Source organism: Hipposideros armiger, unplaced genomic scaffold (genome assembly GCF_001890085.2).
Source record: "Hipposideros armiger isolate ML-2016 unplaced genomic scaffold, ASM189008v1 scaffold_92, whole genome shotgun sequence".
In the NCBI taxonomy this organism is placed as follows: domain Eukaryota; kingdom Metazoa; phylum Chordata; class Mammalia; order Chiroptera; family Hipposideridae; genus Hipposideros; species Hipposideros armiger.
The window spans coordinates 2,627,476-2,637,258 of record NW_017731442.1 but is presented as its reverse complement, the minus strand read 5'-3'; the positions used below and the strand labels follow the sequence as shown (position 1 = coordinate 2,637,258).

Genomic DNA, 9,783 nt, shown 5'->3' with positions numbered 1-9,783 from the left:
TCCCCCAATTCCCAATAAAAATCTTTAAAAAAATAATCATAAGGTTTATTACAAGCAAGCCTGTAGGGATAAAGCCAAGACAAAGAGTCTTTATGATTTCTGACTAACAATGAAATCGAGCCACATTTAGAAGTAAAGTTACAGTTTAAAAAAAAGTAAGTAATCGGAAGATTGTGATTCAAGTAATAAAGATCGTGTGTAAAATCAGGCTTCTATGACAAACATTGTTTTCTACAACAAATATTTCCACAAATGTTTTTTTAATCAGGCATTTTTATTTTTAAGTTTACAAGTCAACAGTTCTTAGACTTGTCAAAACCAGCCCTTTCAATATTAAAGGAAAGCTCTTTGTCTTTTTAAATAAATGGACAAAGAAACGCATTTTTTGATGGCAAGATAAAGAATAAGTATGATCTAAACTGAATTTTACCTAACTTGTCTATAAACATTTGCTTTTTCTTTATCTGTCTAACGATGTAATGGGTACCTTAGTGCTTTGTCTTCTCAAAATACCAAAGTGTCAAAAGACTTCCCAGTCTTTTTAAGGTTCCTCATCATAGTGATAATTAATTTGATTGCCTCTGGCTTTGTTTTCCTAGCCAAGAATAAATTAAAGAAAGGGGCTTATTTTTGCTTCCACCAAATTTATAGTATATAAGTAGGAATGCTCTAATTGCATGTTTCCGGTACTCTTTTTAACTTGCCCTTTCATTCTTTTGCTCTCCAGTGGCATGGTTGCTCTCTGATATTTGGCGTTGTAGACCATTTAAAACAACATTTGCTGACTGACCATACGAACCCAAACTTTCAAACTCTGAAATGTCGCTGGAAGAACTGTGATGCTTTTTTCACTGCTAGGAAAGGATCCAAACAGGTACATCAATGGGACTTGAGGTTAACCTGAGATCATTCGACTATTTAGAGCAGGGTTTGGAAGCCTGTTTTGCTTAGTTACAATAGAATGTTTAGAATTGCAATAAATAGAGTCTCAGGATTTTTTTTATTATTATTATGATTCAGAGATTTGGGGGATAGCTTAATGAGGTTTCAAATGAAGAATGCTGGGTTCTAACTGCCTTTCATGTAGGGATCTTAGAATGTACCCATGAAGCTCTCCTTGGCTTTGACCTTCTCTTGTCCTACCAACTTTCTCTCACAGGCCCTTTTCCCTTTATTCCTAGGATGCTACAGGACACATTGAACGACATGCTGAGGATGACAGCAAAATTGATTCATGAAGTTTTTTGCCTCCCATGTTGGGAAGTCATTAGCTGAACCGATTTCACATTGGCCCCTCACACAGGCCACTCTCTTCCCTTCCCCAGTGAGGCAGGGAAGAACAAAGTGATTACTAGCCAGGCTTTCCACTAGCGTAAGTCTGGGCAGCTCTATGGAATGATAGGTTACACTTTTAAGTTCTTGCTGGAGGTTTGTCAGATTGAAACAGGTTTTAAGGAACCATACTCCTCTGGGACAGCATGGCATATAGTCATTTATGCTACTAGTGTTCTCCAGATGTTTATTAAAAATACAGATCTTAATTGGTTCCCCAGTTTGACCTTAATCATATGTATTATTGATTTCAGTTTGTGATTTTTAGCTTATGTTCTTATGATGGTTTAAACCTGTAGTCAGGCTTTTAAGTACCAATTTGTTCAAATGCTAGATTTTTAGGATCAGTTTTAATTTCTTCAGTTGTCATAACTGGGTATTGAAATTGGAGCAGATTGTTTCCTTTCTTAATAATTATGTGCAGTGTATTTCAATAGTCTCCTGCTTTGTAGATGGACAGAGCTGGCTTTAAATGCTAAAGAGAGAGACAGTAGATTTTTCACAGCTAGTGACTGCTCTGCTGACTATATTTTAGGAACTCAGACAGCAAATCCCATAATGACAAGTCCTTACAGACAGCACTACCCAGTGAACCTCTCTGCAAGTTGTACTAGAGTGCTTGGCTCCAGGCAGCATGCAGAACTAATATCTACCTGGAAATTTGCTGTTAGACCTGGGCGCTCACTGCTGCAGGTATTGTCAGGCTGTTTGAACCAGAAATGTAGCCTTTATCTCCTTTTCCAGGTTTTTGACTCTCCAAGGCTGCTGTGGGTTCGAAACCTTTTAGTTTGCTCCATCGCCACCTCTCTCATTCTCTAGCTGTGCTTAGATGGATGGCAACCATCAGGTACTTCCCCTAGTCTCACAGCATGCTTTCCACTCACCTGCAGCACCCAAGATGGGAGAGTTAGGATAAAGCATCTGCATTCAGTTTTTAGGACCTCAGGCAGGCTTCTTAGAGACTGATTTCTGAAACCATTGTCTTACCTTCACCTCCCACTCGTCGAGAAAGGAGTGGAACCTGGTGAAGGTAGACACTACCTGTCCATTGAGAGCAGCCACATTAACAAAGCCTTGGTGAGACTGCTTTGTTTTTGGATTTTCTCTGGACTCTTAAGAGAAGCTATAGGAGTTTTGCTTTCCATTCCTTTGTTTCTGGATTCTCAAAACTCTGAGAGATTCTTCAGAGAGAGAGAGAGAGAGAGAGGAAGAGAGAAGAGCCCAGTGCCACACAACCAGACTTTGGGCTGTGGCTCCTACTGTTTACTTTGATTGCAGAGCATCCATATTTCTCCCCTCCCCTGTTAGCACACATCTGCTCACATGTCTCCTTCAGTCCGGCTCTAGGGCAGCGGGACTTTATGGGGGTGGGACTGGGGCTCATGGAAAGGTTTCAAGAGGGTATGCGAACTCCCTGTAATTGTATGTAAGACAAAGTATGTGTTCTTTTTTCCAGGAAAGGCTCCAGGTAGCTCTTACTGGATCAAAAAAACATTAAGAACCAATCTAGGAGCTACTACTAGATAATGATTGACTCCCCCACAAGCTGTTTACTTCTGTCTTTGGAATGGGAAAACTCTTTTGTTGACCACACTATTGAGATTTGTGTGACACCTGAGAGAGAACAGAGAGGATCCTGTTGCAGAAAGAGTATTTGTGCTGTTTCTTTATGAGACTAAAAAGCCTTTCCCACCTCTGACCCCCATTTCCTATACTGGTGACCAGAGGAGCTAGGCTGTTCTGCGGGTTTGGGAATGGTGATTTCCCAGGAAAGTATATTTGGATTTACTGCCAAACCTGGCATTTTTCTCTGGGCTGTAGGGAAGCCGCATTTCCAAGTTGGTTGGGCAGTGTGCTGAGAAAGTCTCGCATGCTCTGTTACATAGGTGCCCTTCTGTCCTGCCTGAGGACGTGTCTGAAAAGATGAGAGTGGTAGGGCCCTTGTAGGGCAGGAAGGGGTTATGTGAGGTGTTGGGCAATCGTGGGGAACCTTAGCAGGTCTGAACAGACTGATAAAATCAGGAAGAACTGATTTGCGTTTAACTTGGATAGAACTGTGCTGTCTGCCTTTGTGTGTGCGGGTATGACTGTTCCTTGTACGTGTGTATGCATGTGGGCACCTACACTTGTAATACTTTTCCTCGTGTCACAAACATTTTCTTTGAAGCAGTGGGAGTCACGTCTTTGTTTTAAGGATGTGTACAATTCATTTAACACCAGGTTGGTGTGTTACCCGAAATGCACTATCCTAGCCCCCTGTTTAGAAATAAAGGCACCGTAAGCACCTTGGCTGCTTATATATAGTTGTGTGTGATTACTTCTAAGTGTCTTGACAGTAATGCAGAACGTTGGCTGTTTTTAAATCTTCTACAGTGTCTTGACTGTTTCTAGCCCTCCTTCTCCCCTCAGAGAAGAGCTGTGGCTCAGGGATTTGCAATGACTGGTATTTAGTACTGAATGAAGAAAGGAAACGGTTACATGACGTGACAAAACCCGACTCGTTTCTTATAAGGAGTTGGAGGCCATTTTTTAGGATGTTGTTTTTAGTTACGTGTGCCTACTTCTAGCGGCTAAAAGCCAAGGAAACCACAGTATAAATCCTTTTATGTGCATATGCTAGTGTTTTAATGGCAGTTCTGATAAAATATCAGTCACTTCAAGTTTTCATTCAGGTTTAAAATGTATTTTGGCATACTCCTCTACTCGGTTATAAACAGTTAAACACAATGCAAGCAAAACTCTAAGAACAAAGAATTATCTTGACCTGATATTACTTGAATTTGAGAGAATGTCGTTGCTACTACACTTCTGCTTTTGTGGGGAGATTTTTTTTTTCTGCCTCAGAAGAATTAGCAGTTGAGTGTTTAGCTCCTGACCTACCTATAAGTTATAGGCAATATCACTGCTGTTTAAGTGGTTATTTGCCTAACAAAGATTTTTTTTCATTTTTGTTTTTTGGGTTTTTTTGGGGGGGAGGGGTAGGTTATACAGTGGACAACTTTAGCGACTAGGTATGTGGATGATTTGGTGGGAGTAGGTGTATAACATTTAGTGGAATGGTATGGTGTGCTTTATGGAAGAGAATTCACTGGAGGGGAGATCAAAGTATATTGTGAAGTGAGATTTGAACAGCACGTTCCCTCTGGTTTGCTCAAATACCTTCAATTTATATACGCTGACTTATAGACGTTGTACCTGTTACCTAACGGAGAGCTCATAGACCTGTTTTGAAGGCCATGCCTGCCACATTGGATGAAATAGTGATTTTTTTCCCTGCCCCAAATCATCATGGTCCTCAGGATTGCAGAGAAGATTTCTAATGGATAGGAATAGAAGCCATGGTGGAGGTAATTTGGGCTATAGTGAGTTCCATTTGCAGGTGGATGTGAAATCCTGATGTAAACCAAACCTACTACTTATCAGAAAGTAACCACTAACAACACCTCCATCTCACAGTTATGTGGTGCTGCTGTGTCACATGGCGACTGAAGTTTCCCAGATTTGCTCAAATTTAAAATAGTAGCCCAATTGGATTGGAGGAGGAGGGAGTCAAGGAGGAAAGGCTGTTGAACATCTTTCTCCTGCTTAAGAGAAACACATGCCCTAGAGCTGCTCCAGCACCCCTGATACCTAAATTTTTTTTTATATTGAATATGGATTAGACGAATGAAATCGAATGACATTTGACTGCAAAAAAATGTTTATAAGCAAATAGCTTGGCCTTCTTACATTTTGGTATAAAGCTGTGAACTTCATAACTTTGTAAAGCAAGAAGATATAAAGCAAATACAAGAGGAAAATAAAGTACTTTTACTAATTGTTTACTTTCGTTACCTTATCTCCATATTCATAGCCACCCCCTTTTTCACGTTAGCATAGAGAGTAAAGGAAATTGGGTGGAAATCACAAGATGGTTATAGGTAAACCACAGACCATCGACCAGATAAGTTTGGCAAACAGCTACATTTTAGGATTTGTTCAGGGTCATACACACAGGTCAATTAGTTAGCAGAGGAGTTAAGATTAAAAACTACATTTCTGCTCCACTACACTCAGGTAACTGGCCCTGTAGTTATAGGTGACCCATTTATTCTTGATGTTCTATATATGTACCAACAACTATTCTTCCTTTTCTCATATATCTTGGAAAGTATCTGAGTGATTTCTATGCTCAAGAAACAGCAATAAGCATGATTAAAGTGGGGTTCAGGTTTTATGTGTGAATGTGTGTTTTCCTGTGTTGTATTCTGAAACTAGGGCTCTCTCTGTGTGATGGGTGAGTGTAAGATTGGAAGCTACTCAGCCTTGCTGTGGCTGATAGCTAAATGTGAGAAAGCAAAACATGATAGAACAGCTATACACATGCCTTTATTTAAACCAACTTTTTTCAGAAGGCAGCCAATCTTCTGAGTCAGACAATCCCAAGTACCCAGCCCTCTTTCACTGAGCTAGTTGACTCCCGAGCAGGCCCATCCTGAAACAGTCGAACAGAAGCAAGTGCTAGTTTGATTATTGTCCCATGGGTGGGAGAACATAAAGGCGACAGAGGGCTCTAGCACAGGAAGCACTGAGTGCCATTGGCAAATGCTCTGTGAACAGCGTAGGGCAAGCTACGGAGAGCATTTGCTTTAGACTCGAGGCTGCTCAGATTCCAAGCGAAGCTCTCATCTGGGCTACAGCTAGCTGAGGCAGACAGACACTTGCCTCCATATGGCAAAGGGACAAAAGTGTTCTCCCTTCCTCATTCCTTAACTAAAGGGTCAGTCTAGGCATGACAGATGGACAGATGTCCTGAGGCCAAGTGGGGAGTGACGTAGAGGAGGAACAAGACCGATGAGGTGCCTGGAGGTCTGTTGGGGGTGTAGCTACCGTGTCTTTTTCAGATAAGTGGCTCTAGCTATATTGGGGGAAATCGAAATCCTGGGCGATCCTGCATGGCCTCGGCGGAGGCCAGCTTGGTTCAGGAATACATGGTGAGCTGCAGCCACTGAAAGAGGAAGTCCCAAGATTAGAATGCCAACAAGGAAAGATGGCCCAGCCCGAGGGACCTTACAGGGTGGGGAAAAGACACAGCCCCAGCGTGTCAGACACTGGGAAGGTTTTCTGAAAAGCAGCATCCTTCTCCCAGATCTCTCCTAGGAAGGTACATGTTTGCCAGCATAAAGTCATTTTAGGAACAGGGGACCCTTTGGAGTCATCCCTCAGTATCCATTCCCCAAGAGCCAAATTCCCCGCCGAGCATCCCTCTATGTTCCTTTCCCATCGCACCCGTCCACCACCATTTGGAAGAGAGGAGCCCACAGTGGGTCCAGTCCGCCTCACTGAGTCCTCCATCTTGGATTTTAAGATACAGGGGGAGTGTGCTACCTCATGTAGGCTTTACCTCTAGAACGTTGAGTTTGATGATACCGTCTCCATCCTTGTCAAATGCATGAAAAGCTCCTGTGTGGAAGAGTGAATGCACAGGCCAGAGGCCGGTTACAGGCTCAGTCCCCATCCACTACTGTAGCTTTTCTTTTTTTTAGAAATTTTATTGGAGAGCTGTGTTTTTCTAGGACCCATGAGCTCCAAGTCAAGTAGTTGTCTACAAACTAGTTATGAAGGGTGCCTCTCCTTGGTCCATGTGGGAATCGAACCGGCAACCTTGGTATTATGAGCCTGCTCTCTAACCACCTGAGCTCACCAGCCTCCTATAACTTTTCTTAAGAGGACCATACTCTGCCAGGCAGAGTATCCCCAGTAACCCTCCCTTTGCCATCCCATTCTGAGCTTAAAACATCCCATTCTGAGCCTTTGTTCAGCCTGAATGGAGTAGAGTGGAAAGTCAAACTGAGATTCCTACTGCCACAGCGATTGCTGCAGGAGAAGGGGCAGGAAGGGCACAGGCCAGCGGAAGGGAAGCCCCTAACTTACTGAACATGCCCTCCATCCTGACAAAGCAGCAGATGAAACTGTCGAAGTCAATGTTCATGTGTTTGTCTGCGTATCTCATGGTAATGATGTCATAGAGCTGGCTGTTGAGGTGGAAGCCTGTGGAGGAAGCCCGTGAGAGGAGCATATAGAGTCGCAGTCCTTGGGCCAGTCCGTGGCCCGGCAGCTGAGTCCTCCCCTCCCATCCCTGCTTCCGCCCGCCTTAGTCCCCATCCCGGTCACCCCCTTTCTTTCCCAGCACCTGCATCATTGACTGCATTTCGCATCTCATAGCTGTTGATGGTGCCGGATTGGTCTGTGTCATAGCGTTTGAAAATTTTCTGGCAATAGAAAATTTGAGGACCGAGGTCACACACAAAACCCCTGAATCCTCCTCCTCCTTCACTTCCGTGCTTCGTTCTCTCTGCCCACCTGCCAGGCTTTAATCTTCTTCCAGAGGTGATGGAACTCTTGCAGGTTCAGTCTCCCAGAGCCATCCGTCTGGAGGAAGGTCAGGGCTACAGGACACACATAGCAAAATCCCCCTGGATTGGGAGGGGGGTTCAAATGGGCTCTGCAGGGAAGATAGCCCCTTAGGAAGGCTCTGCCCAGGATATCCTACCCATGGTCCTGTCCTGGTATTTAACCCTCCCCTCCTTGCCTCCTCAAAGTGTCAATGACCCAGGGAGCCTGTCTCCTAGGAACCACATTTGCTTGGGCAGGGCCTCAGGTAGAATCCCAGCCTCAGTTAAGAGCAGCGGGCAGCCGGAGCTGGTTATAATCTAGTGGCCTTCCCAACTTGTGCCTCCAACAGCCCCTTTCAGAACAGCAGCCAGGATATTGTGACTCAGGACCTCCTTAAGTCTTTCATTGGACATTAATTTGGACCCCTCGGCCTGACTGGAGCACCCCTCATGGTTGCCCTGGTTCCCAAGGGCTGCACAAGGGCTGGTGACAGAGGGTTGTGCAGGGTGGCAGGAAGGATACATCCATGAGCGCAATCATGCTGCGGCAGGACTCCAGTGTGAACCCTTGTGTCTTCAGGTCCTTATCTGGGAGGGACGGAGAAGAGTGAGGAGCTCCTGTCAGATAACTAGACACAACCCCCGCCCGTCCATCTCACACACAACAGTCTGAGTCACTCACGTTTATTCACAACATTGTTGAGGATATTCTTGAGCTCATCTGCACAGATCTCCATGTCCTGAGGAGGGGAGTAGAGTCATGCATGGTTCAAGAGTACAGCCTCTGATGGAGCAGAGGCTTTGCAAAATGAACCCCTGCTGTCTGTGTTTGTAAAGCCCCTCCAAGTGCTATTCTGTCATGAGGAATCTAGGCCTTTTCTGAGGAAAACAGACATTGTACCCTCAGGTGTCCAGACTGCAGTAGGCAGCTCCGGGCAAAAGGGCCTCTAACCCACCCAGGGGTATGTTAGTCCAAAACTCAGGGGTTTCGCTTGTAGATTTCTGTGCTACACGCATGTATATCTCCCGTTTCCACCCAAAGCCAAAATGACATCTACTGAGCAATAATGAAATAACTGGTCATTTGAGCAGTTAGCCCAGGACAGGAGAGGAGCATCTGTGGGAGTTGGGGTTGGAGGCACTCACATCACCCGCTATCTGCCTGAAAATGTTCCGGAATTGCTCCTGTTCCTCACTTTCCTGGTCAGTGTTGCCAGGCCGTGGCTGTGGAAACACAAAGGAAAACTGGTTCACAGGGATCAAGGAGATGGACGGATGCGTGAAGGAAGTTCCTTCTGGGTGAAGGAGCCACGGTGCCTGAAACAGCCCTACGTGGCAGCAGGAACTGGGGACAGGACAAACGCTCGTCTTTCTTGGTCAAACCTGGTGAGCTGTAGTGAGTGTCATCCAGGCCCCAGTCACCCTTCACTCCATACCTTCCCAGCCCAGACACCCCAGCCAGAGGAGATACATTAGCCATGCAGACATGTAGACAGCCCCTTGTTCCCCCATTCCCACTAGCTAGAGTTCACTCCACTGTTTTGAGCCTGACCATCTCAACCAAATGAGCCCCAGCAGGGCCAAAAGGGCCAGACCATTCTGACACCTCCATCTGCCTCTATCATCAAGGTCTCAGAGGACACCTCTCCCTCCACCCCTTTGCAAGGGCACTCCAGGATAGAGGAAGTGGCCCTAGATTTGTCTACAGACTCATCCCTTGGCCCCACCTCTACCTCTCCCCGCTCCAGTCTTAACACCCTGTCCTGAGCTCTGGAGGACTCCATTTCCGATGTCAGCCCCCTTTTCTGCGACTGTTCTTTATCCTCCATTGTCTATTAGAGCTCCAGGATACCAGGAAACATTCTGTTTCAGGCTTTGCCTCTCCCTTCCCTCATTGTCCTGGCTGGATTGGATCCATCAGGGAGGCGCAGCCTGTCCTTCCCAGGCCGAGGACTGGCTTGGTGTGACTGCCAACCCCCAAGACGTTCACTCAAGCAGCATCTCACATTTTGGAAGAACTTGGTGAGTCCTTTGTCAGTGAGACAAAGCCAAACCTCTAGATGTTAAAGGGACACCC

The 9,783-nt window shown here is 45.2% G+C and overlaps 2 protein-coding genes across 2 annotated transcripts in view; one reads left to right on the top strand and one right to left on the bottom strand.

The window, feature by feature from the left end:
- The window catches only part of LOC109383987 (zinc finger protein 106-like), a 13,709-nt gene extending 8,553 nt beyond the window's left edge, over positions 1-5,156 (top strand). Inside the window, exons 4-5 of the mRNA XM_019644867.1 lie at positions 728-874; positions 1,182-5,156. Of these exons, the coding sequence (XP_019500412.1) occupies positions 728-874; positions 1,182-1,238 (204 nt within the window). The 3' untranslated portion in view covers positions 1,239-5,156. The remainder of the gene's footprint in view (positions 1-727; positions 875-1,181) is intronic.
- A 524-nt stretch (positions 5,157-5,680) lies between these two features.
- The window catches only part of CAPN3 (calpain 3), a 17,223-nt gene continuing 13,120 nt past the window's right edge, over positions 5,681-9,783 (bottom strand). The window contains exons 9-16 of the mRNA XM_019644913.1: positions 8,853-8,930; positions 8,389-8,446; positions 8,230-8,294; positions 7,675-7,743; positions 7,505-7,583; positions 7,246-7,362; positions 6,716-6,774; positions 5,681-6,319 (exon numbers count right to left, since the gene is read on the bottom strand). Coding sequence (XP_019500458.1) covers positions 6,293-6,319; positions 6,716-6,774; positions 7,246-7,362; positions 7,505-7,583; positions 7,675-7,743; positions 8,230-8,294; positions 8,389-8,446; positions 8,853-8,930 — 552 coding nt within the window. The 3' untranslated portion in view covers positions 5,681-6,292. The remainder of the gene's footprint in view (positions 6,320-6,715; positions 6,775-7,245; positions 7,363-7,504; positions 7,584-7,674; positions 7,744-8,229; positions 8,295-8,388; positions 8,447-8,852; positions 8,931-9,783) is intronic.